Below are 18,741 nucleotides of genomic sequence, written 5' to 3' on the forward strand. Positions count from 1 at the left end.
AGGTAAACAGTATTGGGATGGAAGTCAAGTGTAATTGATCAGCAAGAGCATGAACAGGACCGCATCAGGTGGAGAGTGAGTCAGGAGGCAAAATCTCACAGCCGCTCTCTGCCAATCATTGACATTGGACTCATGACCCATTTCCAACAGTCCTTTTTAACACCTGACTCACACTCACTGGCCACCGCTAATTACCTCCTCAGTAACAGTGGCGGCACCAATGCCATTTAATTCCCATTCTACCTATGCCTCAGCCCCACCCAATCAGCTCTGTTCCCACTCAACAACCGATTAAACCCCGTCTGACTGCCGATAACTCAGCCGTTTGCCTTGTATGAAACAGGCAGACAACCACTGCCGCTCATTCCGGTTTTGACTGCCGACCGAACATCACCTCCAAGTTCCCATCAACCAACCACTTCTGTTGTCACAAGATGCCTCCCTGTGCAAAGGCCTCGAGAGGTATAAGAAAGAGGTGTAAGAGAGAGGTGGTGCATTCACCTGCATCACCAGCTTCTAGTGTTGGTGAGCACTGATGTTCCACACACCCTGTTGAGGTGATCAGTTAAAAACAGGACCTAGACCTGATGTGAATGGCAACTGACTCAGGGTTTAAGCAGGTATGTATCGTAAGCTAAGCATATACTTTATGCAGCTGGCTCGCTGGTGCAGTCACAACAACTTGGAGCTAAACACGCTCAAAACAGTGGAGATGGTTGTGGACTTCAGGAGAAATGCCCCCACCCACCCCCCTCTCACCATTATGAACAGCACTGTGGCACTAGTGGAGTCATTCAGGTTCCTGGGCACCACCATCTCTCAGGACCTGAAGTGGAACTTCCACATCGACTCCATCACGAAGAAGGCCCAGCAGAGGTTGTACTTCCTGCGCCAGCTGAAGAAGTTCAACCTTCCACAGACGCTGCTGACCCAGTTCTACTCGGCGGTCATCGAGTCTGTCCTGCGCTCCTCCATCACTGTCTGGTTTAGTTCTGCCTCTAAATCAGACATCCGAAGACTTCAGAGGACAGTTCGGACCGCTGAGAAGATCATCGGTGTTACCCTACCCACCCTCCAACTCCTGTTCACCTCCAGAGTGAGAAAAAGAGCTCGGAAAATCACTCTGGACGCCACCCACCCGAGTCACCACCTCTTCCAGCTCTTACCGTCTGGCCGGCGCTTCAGAGCTCCAAACATCAAGACAGCCCGGCACAAAGGAAGCTTCTTCCCTCAGGCCATCCAACTCTTAAACTCGTAGCTCTCCACCATTCCCTTCCACCACCTGCACTATGACACTTGCACCTTTTTGCTCTTTGCACACCAATTAGTTCCCCTTTCATCCTGTTTCTCAGGTTATCTGTGCATTTTTCTCTTAGTCTTTTAGTTTTTTGTAGCATTTCTGTAGCATTTATGTTTACTGTTTGACCCTTTGTAGCATTTGTATTTATGTCTGTTTGCACTGGAGTACCCCCCCCCCCGTACCTAAACAAATTCCTTGTGTGTGTGTGCACACTCACTTGGCAATAAAGCTCATTCTGATTCTGATTCTGATTCTGATTCTGATTCTGATTCTGATTCTGATTCTGGTATTGGTTGTAGGTGGAACATGATTGAAGCCTGAGTAATGTCTGGGTAAAGGGTATGTTTATGAAATTTCTCCCGACTGCTCCTGATCTGAGCATAAACCTCAACACAAGAGAGCGGGAAGAGCGTGAGCAGGTCCTGGGTCTGTGGAAGGTGGGTATTACATAGAATTTGTTTTACTCCTATGACAGATTGGTCTAGGGTTTACCCTCTTTTCTTTCCAATTGTATGTTTATCAAAAATATTGTGTTTCAGCATAATACGATGGCTTGACTTGTCAATAAAGAAGCTACCATTATGCTTTGTGTTAAACTGTGTCATACACTGTACTGCCTCTGTCAGTAGTTTTTCTTCTTCTTTCAGAGGACCCAAGGTTTTCCATCATTACTTAAACTTGAGAGTGTTTTGTTTTTGACTCCATCTTTTTTCCACTAGCTATTCCCTTGAGGCCAGTGTTGTGCTTCATCAGTCAGGGGTTTATCTCACTCTAAGCTGGATCTGATAGCTGCAGACACAGACTACTCTCTAGTAATCTTTGGCTGGAGATGATGATCCTTTGTTTGTTTAAAAGAGAAAAGATCCATGTTGGGGATGTTATACAAGCCCCCCTACATAAAAAAGAGGGTAAAAGAGTTTGAACTAAACTGATGAATTAGTTTTATTGAATGTAGTAAGATTGAATTCATTGAATAGGGTTGAAATATTACATTTACATAAGTTTTCAGACCCTTTGCAACAACATGATAATTAGCTCAGGCACCTCCCATTTCTCTTGATTGTTGCTGAGATGTTTCTACACCTTAATTGGAGTTTTTGGACATTGGACATTTTTATATTGTCATTGATACAGTTAAGTTCAGAAATGTAGCCGAAACCATGCTATACTGTAGGTATAAGGTTAGATTTGGGGAAGGATTTCGGCCATGATCACATAAAAAAAAACTCTTGCTGAAAATGGGAAATTAATTCACAGCTGGATATTAGTAAGTGACAGTAGAGTGAACTTAGCCTGTAACTGCAGTTAAATGTTAATATGAAAATGTTGCTTCTTTGGGGCTGCTCCTTCACTAGAGACAGGCAACAAATCTCAGTGCTTTTTCAAAAGATTTTCTGACACAGGGCTGTTTGTTTTGACAAGGAACACTGGTAAACAGGATGTAAACCTTAATTTCCAAACCCACACAAATAATTAGCAGCTGCAGAAAAAAAAATAAATATTGCATAATCAGTATTATTGTATTTCTTATGTAATCTCGAACAAAACCAGAACTGCGTGGTAGGCAAACACAAGTACATCACAACTTCATGTCTGAAAGATTTGGTGTTATTTAAAGAAATGTTTGTAATGGCCCTGCAACTGTCCAAACCATCCAGGTTTCACCCTGAAGCAGGAGTGGGTGTGTTGTTTTTGAAGGCCCACACAGTGCAGTGCTCCCAGATCATACAGGGCACTAGTGCTTTGTTTGATTGTTTACCAGTATAATAACTCTTTGAAAGCTCCTTCAAAGCCAAATTGGGGAGAATGGTGATAATATCCTGATACTTATGTGAATCAGACAGTAAATGGAGCTGGACTTGGTGACAAATATTACTCAGCATGAAAATACAACAAATACTACTACTACTACTAATAATAATAATAATGGTTCATCAGTGGTTTCTCAGACACTGGAGATCTATAGTAACTGTAATCATGTTTTTAAACTATAGTAGAATTGAACACACATGCTATAGATAATAAAATTATAAATACTGTCCTTTTTTTAGTCTTTTAGAATATTTTTGGGGGTTTTGCTCACGCTGGCTGACACTTCAGTCTGGAAAATACAAAGGATGTGACTACAATAAAAGCCCTACATCACCAAAAGTTCACTAAAAGCAAAAAATGTAAGATGTTGATATATTTTACAGGAGCAGCAAAAACTCTATGCTGTTTATGGCACTACAGGAAAAGTCAGGGTTCTCTGGGCCAAACCAAACTTGATGAAAATACAAACTTGTAGTTGTTGTCATGATTGAGGTTAGTGTGTCTGTCTTGCAATTTCTGTTTTGTCATTCAGATTCAGTATGATGAAGTATACTGTGCTGCTCACGTGGCTGTTCTCCACCCATGTGAAGCCTCTTTGTGGATGGTCTGCACTGTGTAAGATTCCCTAGTAGATATTTAAGAGACTTCTTAAGTTTCCATAGCACCATAGTGAACATCATGTTATATCCATCGAAAAGTGGTTTCAAAGTAACCAGTCGTTTCTGTCATACATTACGCAATAGTATTGTTTAAAAATGCTAAATTTGATCTGATTACTCCAGTAATCGCTCAAATTTTCGGTAGAATATTGGACTCCAAAAATAATCAATTCCTTTAAACCTTTGATACATTTTCAGTGTAATTAAGAATAGCTACAGTACAAATGAACTTAAAAGACATATGTTTTACAGATCAGTAAAACAATATGCTGGAAACATTTGTATTTTATATACAGTATTAGCTCTCCTGTCATAATTCCCCTTTGGGACTTCCTGCCAGAGGACTCTTGTTTTATAATGACTTCCTGTTTTCCCCCCGTTCGGGTCTCTGGCAGCTTTGTGTAATTATGTTCATGAGTTTCACCTGTCCCCGTTATGTTCACCTGTGTTTAGATTACCTTTTGTGTTCCCCTATTTATACCTCCCTTGTTCCTGTGTTCCTCGCTGGATCATTGCGTGCATTGCGTTGATTGTTCTGAACAGAGTGAATTACTAGTTGCACGGAATGAACGAGTATAGTTTTGGGAGTATTGTTACTTACCTGTGTGTGAGTGTCTGGTGTCCGCCCGTGCCGGCCTGCCCGCCGTGTGGCGGAGAATATTAGTTGCTGCCTCAAGTTTGGGAAATAAAGCCTTTGTTGTCCTGCACCTGGGTCCTCACCTCTCCTCCTTCACACCACACGACCCGCAACCCCTGACATCTCCTGCCTCACAGCCAGAAGGTTCAGCTTTTAAAACCCATTTGAATAACAAAAATAACTTTATTTATAAAGCCCTTTTCAAACAAAGTACAAAGTGCTTAGTACAATACAATAGTACAATAGAAGTATAGTAATAAAATATAATAATAATGAAAGTACACAAAACAAAATTAACCCCAATAAAATGCTCAGATAAAATCAGAGCATACAATAAAAAAAGTGTTTTCAGACATGATTTAAAGGAAGACTGGTTCTGAGAGCCTGATTCATTCCAGGACATTATTCCAGAGTCTTTGAGCTCGGAGTGAAAAGGCTCTGTCCCCTTTAGTCTTCAGTCGAGATGATGGTACAAATAGTAGCCCATTACCAGAGGAGCTTAAATTTCGGGAAGGTTCATATGACTATAAAAGCTCATATGAACCACAAAAGCCATGTAGGATGTTGGGGTGATCAATAAAATCATAACTTAAATCCTAAAACAAAAAAATGGAGCCAGCAGAGAGAGAGGCACAAGGAGGAGTAATGTGGCTTAATCTTCCTATTCCAGTTAATACCCTGGCAGCTAAGTTCTGAAGAATTTGTAAACATCTCAAGTATTTTTGATTAAGGCAGGAAAAAAGGCTATTACAATAGTCAAGGTGGGAAGAAATAAAAGCATGTACAATAATTTCTGCATGACTAAAATTTAACATAGGTCATTTTCACAATGTTCTTCAGTTGATAAAAGCCCATTTGCACAAGCTTGGTGATATGAAGTTCAAAACTAAGGTTGCAATAAAAAATGACACCAAGATTTTTAGCAGCAGGTGTAACATATTTTGATAGTAATCCTAGAGATGGCAGAATTTCCCATGTTTTGAGGCCCAGTAAGAATTTTAGTCTTGTTAGACTTAATTTAATTTAACTGCAAAAATTTTAATGACATCTACATCTTTATATCTGTCAGACATTCGTGTAGAGACCTCAGCATGCTGTGGTCACTGGCCATAATAGGGAGAGACAGCTGAGTGTTGTCTGCATAACAGTGACAAGAGATATTGTCTGCGGATGATGTCATCCAAGCGAAGCATATATATCAAGTATAAAACTGGACCGAGAATTGATCCTTGGGTCACTACACATTCAGTAGGAGAACAGGATGACGTGAAATTGTTGACAGGGATGCAGAACTTCCTATTTGATAAATACAATCAGAACCAATTAAAACCTGTTTCAGATATACCAACCCAATGCCTCAATCTATTCAAATGAATATTATGATCGATAGTATTGAATGCCACATTTAGATCCAACAGTAAGAGGATGGAGCACTTGCCGGCATCAGCATTCATCGAGAGGTTGTTGGTGACCTTTAAGACCTCCATGCTGTGGAGTTTGCAAAAACCAGATTGGAACTTTTCGAAGATGCTTTTAGCTTCCAACACGTCCAGCAGTTGCTCAGAAACAATTTTTTCCAGAAACTTAGCACTTTGAAATTGGATGATAATTTTCTGGCTTAGTTGGATCAAGACCAGGATTCTTAAAAATTAAGGCAATGCAAGCAGTTTTAAGATAATGTGGGACACAATCAGATGATGGTGACTTATGGGAACGTTGTTGCAATCCTGTCAAGGGGACTAAAGAGTAATAAGAGTGTGTGTGAGTTTCCATTTTCTCTCTGTGTGTATGTGGGATTTCTCTGGGTGCTACAGGTTCTTCCCACAGTCCAAAGACATATAGTTTAAGGTTATGCTGAATGGTGATTCTAAATTGCGCATAGGTGTGAATGTAAGTGATTGTCTGTCTCTGTGTGTCAGCCCTATGATGGACAGGTGATCTGTTCAGAGCGTTCCCCACTGTCTGATGGAATTGGCATATAAACCGTACAGATAATGGATGAATGAATGAATGAATATTTCACATGATTCTAATCTTTATCTCCCTCACATCTAGCCACATGTCCCCTGACATAACAAAGTTAGAGGTCAAGTTCAACAACACAGATGCATCTGTGGAGAGTTTCAGTGTCTTTCTCAAGCTAAGAACAGCAAGACAGATGTTTAAATCTAGCCTTCTGGGCTTATGTTGTTAACAGTTAGCAAAATGTACTAACAAAAACCTTTCAAATCTGATATTAGGATGAATTAAAACTGGATCCTGTTTTTATGTCATGATGACCTGACAGTTGTCTAGTTTCTATCTGTTTCAGTGTACTGTACATCTTAATTCTCTTACGTCTTACTTGAGTAATTATAACATTTCTTTTCAGTGAATTGTAGTACTGATGTAGGACTGATTGCAGTACTGATGTTGTCATTAACAGCATTCACTTCCTCCTTTCTTAAACCTGCTTTTTCCTCCCACCACCTCATCTTTGTGCCTGTTTTATCTCTCTCTTTGTGTAACCTAGATTTTTCTATCTTTTACCATGTTTCTTTGATAGCTGCACATTGTGGAGTGCAAATTACACCCTGACACTTCCAGTTAGCCCTCATCCCACCCTCTGCTTTTCACTGGGTATATTAAGCCCCAGCATCTGTGCTTTTACTTGTGCTCCTTTTTGTAAAAGATGTAGGTGTTCTGCAAACAGTGTACTTTTTAATCTAACCTTCATTTCCATAACAAGGTTGTAAAAGTTCAGGTGACTTTTTAATGTTGCCATCTGAATCATTTTAAAAGGGGGAAAGCTAACAGCCAAAAATACCAGGATTATAAATAGGTTTTCAGTTTTACCACCAATGTATAATCTGTAAAATTAGTTATATCTTGGGATTCAATAGAATGTCTTTTATTACTTTTATTTATTTGAAAAACATTTATTTATTCAGAATATTAACTTATTATAACATGTACACAATATATTTAAAACAATCACAGAGAACAGGGCAAACCAGCTGTAAACAAAAAGTATGGTGAGACACACACCCTCCTTCCTACCAGCTGCCATGCAGGTAAACAGAGCTTGGAGAATACTTTGAATGTATAGGCAGGTTTGAAAACAATACGAGAAAAATAATTGGATCTCTAAACTGATAGTTTTGGTATTTTGTCAGGCAACACCATAGGACATTTGGATTTTCTTTCATGTATGCTTTGCTCCTGCACTCCTAACTGCACAGGCTGTGGCACTGAACCAACTTTTACATTCAGATTTTAGATTTTATGGCCTTACAAGGAGCAACTGGGTTGAGAATATTCATGCTGAATACTGTTACCAGCTCCTCTGGGTCATCCAACATGCTGGAGCTTTAATGAGTGCAGAGGTGAAATCATCTGAGAAGTGCCTGGCAGAGAGAGGGGTGATTTGCCTGGCAGACTGGATTTAGGAGAAAGGGAGGGGAGTGATGTGGAAAACATGATGCACCAGTGATCAGATAAACTGATAATGTTTATCTGAGCATCAGGGACAGGAATACCAAGAGTCCAGAACACGACAGTGTGCATATGTAAGACCAATTACTTACTGGGTGTGACTGAAAGAATGAATTAGATGTAAAAATAACAGGCCACTGCATTTGAATGAAATGCGGATTAAAATGAAAATTCTCATCAAAGATTAAAATAAAATATATTTTAAAATAAAAGATTTGTTCGAGAGGATGCTGACATTTACTAGAACTACTTTGTTTTTCTCTGAATTGAAGAAATATGAGTCAGATTGTAAGCATTTGATGCAGAAGTGTGGTTACTCTGGTAGGAAGACATGTCTGTATTTCTAATATTAATGGTTAGATTAGTGGCTGGATATCACAAAACTTTACAGCTAACTAAACGACTGATTCTGCAACTAAAATTTAAATTATACGTTCAAAGGCTCAGAGAGAGAAAGTGGACACAAAATCCAAATTAAATTTTCTAGACCTTGCAGGCCAGAAAGCTAGGTGTTATCTGGGACATGTTACACCTGTTTAAAGTCCTTGCAATGGCTGCCTGCCTCTTTCTGTATTGATTCTTACTTGTTTTTTAAAGCACTTCACAGTCTTGCTCTAGCCTCCTTGTCTATCATTCTTCCAGGGTATGAACCAGAACAGCCTCTCAGATCTTCTGACATTTTGAGTCCTTTAGTTATTCTGAAGCACTGGCCAAAAACTTTTAGGGAGGAAGCTTTTTTTGTTTATACAGGCTGAGGATCTGAGAGCAGCTGAAAATGTTGTAGTTTAAACTGTAAACTTAAGCTTGGCTTTTGAATTTTGCAATAATTATTATATATTTTTTTCATTTATGTTTGTATTGCATTTTTAAACATTTTATCTTTGCTTAAAATTTTTTGCCATTGTCTGTTTTCCATTTTATCTTCCATCCATGCATCATCTATATCCGCTTATTCCTGCTTTGGGTAACGGGGATCTGCTGGAGCCTATCCCAGCTCTCTTTGAGTGAAAAACGGGTACACCCTGGACAGGTCACCAGTCCATCGCAGGGCCTCATATAGACTAACAACCACCAACACTTACTCACCCCAAATAAGAATGAGCGGGTATCGATGATAGATGGATGGATTTCCATTTATTCTGCTGTTAGTCAGTCTTCTGTAATGCACTTTGAATTGCATGAATCTGTATGCAAGATGCAATATAAATAAAGCTTTGATTAATTAATCAAGGTAAATGCATACAAACCAATATGGTTGTAAAGTACAAACATAAAATATGCTGTATTTAGCTTCCCATGGCAAAGAAGCAACAAACAGAAAATTACATTGCTGCCAGCAGCGAAACTATTTTTACTTTCTTTAGTTTTTGGATCCTCAATCAGTGGATCCCACCCTGAATCTGAGGAAACTGTTCTTACAATTTTCTAGGAAGCCTTGCATCACATTACTGTTAACTGTATGTGTGTGTTGTGTGTGTAATAGCAACCACAGCTTGTGTTTGGTAACGTACTGATCATATGCGATAAGGGAAGCGAAAGAAAGAAAATACTACTATTACTACTACTATTACTGCAACAGTGTGGATATATATGGAGCATGCTACACATACTGTATAACACATTTGGGAATAAATTGTCAGATGTCACACTGAAGGTCAGCTGGTGCAGACAGTCTCATTCTGATGGCTCCAAATGAAGCAGAATGTTGCATGTGTAGTGAGGTAAGGCATCCTGTGTGTAGGTCCCCTGCTTCTGTGATATAAACAGAAAAATAAATGCTTTTCTCTACTGTAGACTTCACAGTAAAAAAAAATTATGTACTGTATCAGTCTTCCTGAGGTTCAACCTAAAACACCAGGATATGGCTACTGTACCAGTTAGCAAATGCTTGATGCTCGACTTCCTGCAGCAGTCACATGTTGGCTCACTGCCATTTCGTGCTGGGCAGGGCAGCATACACTCAGCTTCTTTGAGTGTGTTTGCAGGAAACAGCTGCCTAGGGTTTCATGTGTGGGGGCAGTCTATATATGCCAGTCAGAAACCCATTACAATTATCTAAAAGTGGATATAAGCTGAACAGTGCTGCAGAGTTTGGTGATGCAATTAAAAAAAAAAGTATTTTTGTCATTAAAGGTAAGAATGTTTTACCAACATGTCATTTAAAGATTAAAATTAATCTAAAGACTTCTAATATCTAAATGAAAATAAACCATGCCAGGCTATAACAGTGGCTGAAAACACTTCAACATGTTGGAAGGAAGATTTTATATCTGTTCAGTTCTACAGATCTAAAAACTGTGATGCTGATGGATCCATAAACTCCATTTTCATTACAACCATTATCCATTACTGGAACCACTGAGAGAATGACTCCCCTAAATCAAAGAAAGGCATTAATTTTGTTACATTGTTCTTGCACTTTTTTCTTTTTTTGCACTGAATTGCTCATTTTAAAGCTTTGCATTTTTATTTTTGCAATGTTTTTTATTTTATTAATTTGGGTTGAGCTGTGTAAGTAATAAATGTTGGTTTGATGATGATGATCATGATGAACGTACTCAACAAACTGTTGAAGAATGTTATGCAGCTATTCTTAATAAGAAAAAAAAATATTCCCTTAAACTAATATCAACATATTATTGCTCCAAAAGGCCAAGCAGTTTGAGAAGAAAGAAAAATGAAGATGATCTATCAGCTTTGTTAATATTCTAAGAAATTGGATGTCTATGACGGCTGCTGACAATATAGCCAACTGAAGCCAGTATAGCCTATAGAAGCAAAACCTTGCCTGGCAATATCCATCCATCCATTATCTATACCCACTTATTCCTTAACCAGGGTCCCAGAGATCTGCTGCTATCCCAACTTTCTTTCAGGTGGAAGGTAGGGGTACACTCTGGACATGTCACCAGTCCATCGCAGGGCCACAAAACCACACACCTTCACTCCTATGGCCAATTTAGAGTCATCAATAAACCTGACATGCATGTTTTTGTACCCAGAGTAAACCCAAGCACGGGGAGCACATGCAAACTCCACAAAGAAAGGCCAGGTTGCAAACCCAGGACTTTCTTGCTGCGAGGCCACAGTGCTAACCACTCATCTACCGTGCTGCTTGGTAATATCAAAATTATAAAACATCAAACTGCCAAAATACATGCAGGACAAAATTAGAGACAGTGTCAAAAATGAAAAACAATAGATACAAAAAATCTGCCAAACTCCTACAAAAAGGCCTATTATAGAACTACAGTGCATTTAAAAAGTATTCAGACCCCCTTCACTTTTTCCAATTTTATGTTGCAGTCTGATACTATTGTTTTAAATTAATTGTAAATTGTTTAAATAATTTTTTTTAATATCATTTTCTACACTCAGTACCACATATTGACAAAGTGAAAATAGAATTTTGGAAATGTCTGTAAAATTATTAAAAAGGAAAAACTGAAATATCACATTTATATAAGTATTCAGGCCCTTTGCAACAACACATGGAAACTAGCTCAGGCACGTCATATTTCTGAAACTATTTTTGCTGATGAAGACCTACACAGGATGTGGCTGAAAAAGTACCACTTAGGTAGCTTAGAGGTGAAGCCCTCCTGCCCACTTCTCTCAGAAGAAGAAGAAGAAGGAGGAGCAGCAGCAGAAGAAGAAGGGGCTCTTGACCTCACTAATCGGTTAAATATGTTGTGATTAATTTATATAAAATATTTCTTTTATACTCTCAGCTTTGTTTTAACGTAAATCCTAACCATGTTGGCCCGTAAGAGCCGGTAGAGGCACTATACGGCGGCGCACCAGCAGGCCGCGCCACTGGGAGTGTGGTTGCTCTCTCCCCGGTTTTTTTCACTCCTCTGACGTCAGTAACCTGCAGTTGAACGGACGAACTAACGAACGACCGAGCCCGTACCGGAGCTACCGGGAGGCAGTAACGCAGGAAAGTCCGCTGAGCCGCGTGAGAACGTCGTGCTGGAGGCAAACGATGCGAGCTCTGCTCCTCGGCGTCCAGTAACACAAAGTACCGACGAGCGGAGAAGAAGAGAACCGTTACCGTGATTTACCGACAGAAAATCAGAAGAGAGGCGGAGGACGGACGGATAGAGCCCCACCGACACCGCGGTTGAGAAACAAACGGCAGCGGAGGCTACATCGTGTTGTTTTGCGTTGTGGGTCAGACCGAGTGGATCCGTGATTTAAATGCTTTAACGGTACCGAGTCTCCGGCTTGATAGCGAGAGAGGGAGCTGCCCAGAGAGCGAAAGACAGAGACAGAGGGAGCAGAGAGGGATCGAAGGCGAGCGCAGGAAACAGAGGAAGACAAAAAAGGATTAGCCGCCAGTTTGGTTTTCATTCACAAGTTTGATTAAATCCACCTTTTTATTGTTTTTTTTTCTCCCGTGGACCCCGGTACCGGTGACACTACCAAGCTGTGTTCTCTAACCATGGGATGTACTCTGAGCGCAGAGGAGAGGGCGGCTCTGGACCGGAGCAAAGCCATCGAGAAAAACCTGAAGGAGGACGGGCTCACCGCGGCCAAAGATGTGAAACTGCTGCTGCTCGGTAAGACCTACCGGGTCAATTCCCTACCGTAGGGCCCTGACAGCCACAGATAATGAACCGCTTTGGGGGGATAAAAGGTGTGGTGTTGGGGGTGGGCGTTTGGCAAGAGATGATCATCACTGAGGGTGCTGGTGAGAATAAGAAAATAATAAAAATATCATCACCATAACCTTAAAATACATAGATATTAACACAAATCCCATGTGTGGCCATTGATTAGATCGATTTGATTTTATTTCCCTTCTGAAATCCCCCACCCCCCACCCCCCCATATTACATCACTGTAAAGCCCATCTGCTATAACAGGATTTTATCCATTAAGGGTATGCCAAGTGGGTAAAATGCAGTTGTACAGAATCAGTCAGTATGTAGGTAGAAGGTGGGGACTAGCCTACATCAGATGATAACTGCAGATGAATGCTAGGAAAAAATGGCAGTATGCAGCAATGGAGGGCTGGTGGAAATGTTGCTTCATTGGTTTGTGGTGGGTCATCAATTCAGTATTGTTTTTTTTGGGGAGGGGGCAATTAGCCTAAAGTATTTAATATATATGGCATCATCAGTCTGTCTATATCAGTTAAAAGATGGAGGACAGAAAGAGGGAATAAAGAGGGATGTTCAGGAGGGAGGAAAGGGTGCAACCACTTTCTCCATCTTTTCATCTCATCTCCACCCTGCTGCTGCTGTCTTTATTCACTTAGGTTTTTAAGAGGCTGGCTCTCCCTTTCTTTCATTCTCTCTATCTCACTTTCTCCCACCCCACTCCTCTCTCTTTCTCACTCTGTCTCCATCTTGCTCTCTATTTCACGCACACACACACACACACATACAGCCTGTTTACACTGTCTTCTTGTCTCTTATCCCTCAGGGGCTGGAGAGTCAGGGAAAAGCACCATCGTCAAACAGATGAAGTAAGTCCCTAATACACACGGTCTAATAACCCTACAGTGTGTCTCCCTCTATCACCTTTTCTTTCTGTCTATTTCATACATGCATACATATAAAGTGCATGCAGCTGGATCTCAAAATGTAGCTGCTGGCCTTTAGCCTGTATAGCATCTTCCTTTTAGATATTTTACAAGAATAAAGCATGATTGCTACCCCTACAGTACCCCGGACCACAACCCATATTGAGACTGGCTTTGTCAGACACCCTATGTGACTCTGCATGGGTGGAAAGATTTACCAGATTGGGTGTGGAAAAAATAATGCAGGTACGGTAATCTGCTGTTACATATGAAGAATCTTGAAACAGGTGTTCATTTATATCGTGAAATATGTCATCCCTCAAGCAAGAAGCCTTTTCATTTGTGTCCAGTCTGTTTACCAGTAGCATTTACTACATGTATTTGAAATGACTTCTCTTAGACATGCTTGTATTTTTCAGAGGTGAGGTGTGGCCAAGTCACCAGACCTCATTAAAAATAATTAGTAGTTCTGGAGCAACTTTGTGTAAGCATGGTTACACAAATTTAAACAAGCATTATAGTTGTGCTCACATGTCATTTTGACAAAATTTATTGGCTCCAGCTTCTCAGGTGTAAGTTTGTTTGTAAGTTGTGGCACCATCATTTGACACTGAGTGCTCTTAAATTGGGTGTGGATGGGTGTGGGTGGGTGGCCTTTTGGCATTGTCTGTAAAGACCTACTTCATAACCAGGGCTCAGTCTAATACAGCTGTGATAAAATACCACCTTAGTACTTCTCCTGTAGAGACTTAATTTGTACCTGTGCTACTTAGCAGTGAATTTAGTGAGTTAATTACCGCTGTTTTTTTTGGTTTGTTTTTTTCCTCCTATGGTATCAGTATAATGTCCTTATATTATTCCTATAGGAGCCACTTATCTGTGGCAGTTAGTTCAGTGTTTCAAGGAACCTTATCATACTTTAATAGTGCTTTCATATTTAATATATCATTCTAATAATCCTGAAATATATGTACAGGATTTACTAAAGCTCTTTTTTTTATAAAGTTAGCTTCACATAGGGTGGTATAGCAACAGCATACTCAGTATCCAATCCAACCCCCACCTTGTCTTTTTTTTTTTGTTTGTAATCTAGTCTTGACATATGTGTTTTTTTTTATCTCCTGTGTTGCATCCTTTTACGTCTAATTTCCCCTGAATATGAGAACAATGCAGGTGTTATAGCTGTTTTATTTAACAAAGCTGAATTTTTCTTGGTGATTACTTGTATCAGGGATGTGCATCATGGCTGTCTAGGTTACTACAATTAAATTAATTTTACAGAACTTCAGCTAGTTTCCTTCCAGTTCATTTACACTGTACTCATTTCTTTGAGTCACACGTGCCCCATCACCTTCATATTTCCGTTTCCTGATCACAGATTACAAGTTCTTCTTGCTCATGCTTATGGATGAGTTGATGAAAGTCTTTCTGGCAGACAGCACTATTTAAAAAAAAAAAAAAAGATTGTATTTAATACGCTTTGGATGCTTCTCAGTGGCTGCCTTATTTCCATCCAGAGAACAACGTAATGGTATGTGGCTCTGTTCTTTTTTGATAAGGTGATGTACTGACTGTAAATGATTTGTGTAGAAAAACAATATATGCAGGAGAGCCAACCTTTACAAAACTGCAAACCATTTCTTCTAGACTGGAATAATTGCTTGAATGGTTCAATTTGCAGCCAAAAATGTAGCTTTTTCTTAATACATTCTAGTGTTTTTATTTACAGATGGGGGTCTGATATTATAGAGAGTGAGAGAGCTTTGCATGTGGGGGACAGCTCCGTGGAAGCCTTTTCAGAGACATTTGGCTATTTCTGGACCTGCATCAGAGGAGTGCAAAGCCCTTACTGCATTTTCTTTCACAGCGCTTTGAACATCTGGGGCGTGCTCAAGTGACCAATTGTATGTGTGTGTGCAAGAGAAAGAGAGACAGAGATGAGTGGATTAGATTTAGCCGAGCATGTGATCTCAGTGAGTGGAAATACGGAGTCTATTACCAATCTGTACAATACAGTGGAAAAATACTGTATTGTGCTCACTTTAAAGACTGTTGGTTATGACTGACTGAATATATTCTATAGGTTCCTCAAGGAACCAATTTGAAATGTGTTTTGGCCAACTCAGATTTACCAGTACATTCTGATTCTGTCGGCGTCTCCTTTGAAACACAGGTTATAGGTTTATGAGATGATGCAATCACCGTGTGGCAATAACTCACAACAAAATACAGATAACATCTCTCTGAGGAGCACAGGTGCACTTCAGTGTGTGTGCATGAGAAACAGATGTAGGGCCAAGAGTCAGATACAGTAATGTATGAACGAGTTGGTTATCATGGCATGAAACTACAGTACGTATTAAGACTACAGGTTTAAAACAAGGATGGAGAAAGAATGAAGAATTTAATTTAAAAATGTATTAAATACTGGGGAATCTAAGGGAAAGTCATATGCTGGTGTTTATGTATGCATACATGGTCAGCTATCGGTGAGTGTAACGTCTTGGCCAGCAATCCCATGGACTTGGTCATTTGTGAACAACATATCATTATCCCCTGCATAGAGCTATGCGGGTGTTTTAGTGTGTTTTCAGATGGAGCTGCCATCTGTGTGTGGAGCTAGTGTGTTTAGACATGGGCAAAGGTTCTTTCGCTTCCCAGCTGGCAAACTGACCTCCCCAGCAGTGTTCACTGTGTGTGAGAGAAATAATTTAATGGAGTAGTATTTTCATATAGGCCTAGTTTAGGGAAGAAATCAGGCAGCAAGATCTGTCACCGAGAAAGCAGAAAGAGTTTAGATGCCCTACCCCTGGTGGTGGTAGGTGTTTTAAGTTCAGCCCCCTCCCCTTATATGTGAGTTGTTTGCATTCTACACATAAATGCCCTGCCTCAGGGGTAGTTCTGCTAAGGGCAAATGCCACAAATGGGACGAACTGTACCAGAAAATGAATTACTTCTAGTTTACAGGCCCCAATTTTTTTTAAGCTAATTCATCATTAACAATGAATAACTAACATAATTAATTATTATAGTTCTTTTTAATTCTCAACAATGCAGTCAAGGGTAAAATTTTCATCTTGATGACATTGAATTAGGGCTGCAACAACTAATCAATAAAATCCAAACAAATCAATCATTAAAATAGTTGGCAACAAATGTATTTATTAATTAGGTCTAGCAATGTAACTATTTGCCATGGCACACTCTGTAATGGTTAGCAGTTGTGGAGATGAAAATGGCAGAAGTGTTGGAAGAGTGAGAGACACGTTTTTTATAATTGAACAATTTTTACATTGTTATGTGGATAGTGGTGTTGAAGGAGATTGTCTGAGTGAGACACGGTCTCACATGGGGAGAAAATCCAGTTGAGGGTGGTGTCGCCTTTGTATATGGGAGACACAATGGACTGTTTACAAGAAAGCTTCTTAGAAAACAAGTCTGGGTAAAAACATCAAATCCATTCAGTCAGTCTATTACTATGTGTATAATATACAGAGCATCTCATTGTGCCTTTCTCTTTTCCTTAGTCTTTGCCTTGCCTTTACTGTGTGTGTGTGTTTGTGCCTTGCTGATGTGATCAGAGGCGACTGGCCGAGGGGAGAACAAACGCTGTCCATCCCTTATGACTGCAGTACTTCCCACAGGCTGTTCCCACCATGTGTGTGTGTGAGCGCGCGCGTGCGGTTTCTCCAGAACAGGAGATGATTAGGTTTAAGCTTCAGAAGAGGAGAATAAAAAGTGGGGAGGGGAGGGGAAAAGGTGGTGGCATTTTGTGCATAAAGGCAGAGGGGAGAAGTGTGATAAAGATGGAGGGAGACGGAAAGAGAGTTTGAATAAAAGAAAGTGCTCAGAGAATAGGGAGAAAGAAAAAGAGAAGTCAGCAAGCGGAGATAAAAACGACTGAAATTAAAGCAGGAAGTTTGACAGAGTGCTGAAAGTAAGGATGAAGAGGGAGGTGTGATGAGAAGAGACAACTTGGTGAAAAAAAGGGGAGAGAGTTATAGCACAATGATTTTTTTTTCTCAAAGAAGGGTAAAATGATGTGGAAGTGTAAAAAGAACCAGGTGAAGAGAGTGAAGGGAGGATGAGTGTGAATGAGGTTGGGGAGGTAAGAAAAGGCAAGCTAAGCCATTCTGAGCAAGAGGAGACAGACTGGCAAGTGAAAGAACATATTCTCACTTATTAAGCAAGCTAGAGGAAGTGACAAAGGGAGATGAAGACAGGGTTGTCAAGGGTGGAGTGCAACGGGTACTTTTCTTCTGGACTCTGTTCGCTTTGATAATTATTAGCCATCCCAGGAAGAGGAAGCTAGACACAAGGAAAGAAAATGAGCAAAAAAGCATGGGCCGGAGAGCAGGGTGGTGTTGGCACCAATTCATGTCTTGTGTGAAGAGGCAGTCTGTAACTGGTCATCTGAAACAGTCCGTCAGCCAGATAGTCATCCTTCATTGGTTAAATATAGCTGTGGGCGTGCTCATCACCCGAATGATTTGATTGGCTGCCTCAGTGAACTGTGAAATAACAGCAAGGCAACATTTTATGATAGCTGGGTTGTGTAAGTGTGTGCTCACTACCAGACCCAAACAGAGTTCAGTGTGTGTGTGTGTGTGTGTGTGTGTGTGTGTGTGTGTGTGTGTGTGTGTGTGTGTGTGTGTGTGTGTGTGTGTGTGTGACTTTAAATTTAATGTAAAGTAACAAAACGCGCACATTTGCCATGCAAACTGTGTACATATTTTGAAATGTCTGACAGGTAAATGCATATTAGCGCGATTTAAAGATCATGACCCAAATGCAGCAATTAGAGATACCATAAATATGTGAGACAGCTGTTTTTGACAAAAAACATGTCATCGAGACTAAGAGAGTCACCAAGAAAGGTCTTCTATGCCTGGTGTTCTGACAGGGCTTTTATAATACACTGTACATATTAGTGACTATAAAAGGTCTTATTGCCACTGCCACTGATGGGGCTGAGTGATAAAACAATAGCTATATATATCATGATAGACACGTAATCAAGATCAATAAGAAAACGTTTGGTAGCTTCATTGAAGAAGAAACCCGAAGAAACCACAGAAGAGAAAATAGGCGAAGCAAGACTGGTTGCATTAACAACCTAGCAAGTCAAGCAGCGAGTGAGTGTTAAGCATATTAAGAACAGTATATGCGAGTAAAAATAAGGCCCACCACAATATAAACATAGATTGCTACAAATGAATATCTAGCATTCAGATGTGTAAATATTATCAGCAGAATGTACTGAAAGTAAAAATTGAGACAGAAATGACGGGTCACCTTGAAATGACGTTACCCAAAGTACGGACATTTG

At 40.1% G+C, this 18,741-nt stretch overlaps 1 protein-coding gene across 2 annotated transcripts in view; it reads left to right on the forward strand.

Moving 5' to 3' along the window:
- The first annotated feature begins 11,522 nt into the window (after positions 1-11,522).
- The window catches only part of LOC113132452 (guanine nucleotide-binding protein G(o) subunit alpha), an 85,241-nt gene continuing 78,022 nt past the window's right edge, over positions 11,523-18,741 (forward strand). The window contains exons 1-2 of one of the 2 annotated variants that reach the window (XM_026310516.2): positions 11,523-12,444; positions 13,313-13,355. In XM_026310516.2, the coding sequence (XP_026166301.1) occupies positions 12,327-12,444; positions 13,313-13,355 (161 nt within the window). In that variant the 5' untranslated portion in view covers positions 11,523-12,326. The remainder of the gene's footprint in view (positions 12,445-13,312; positions 13,356-18,741) is intronic. The other variant, XM_026310515.2, reaches the window with a different exon arrangement.

This window comes from Mastacembelus armatus, chromosome 6 (assembly GCF_900324485.2).
Source record: "Mastacembelus armatus chromosome 6, fMasArm1.2, whole genome shotgun sequence".
NCBI classification, from domain to species: domain Eukaryota; kingdom Metazoa; phylum Chordata; class Actinopteri; order Synbranchiformes; family Mastacembelidae; genus Mastacembelus; species Mastacembelus armatus.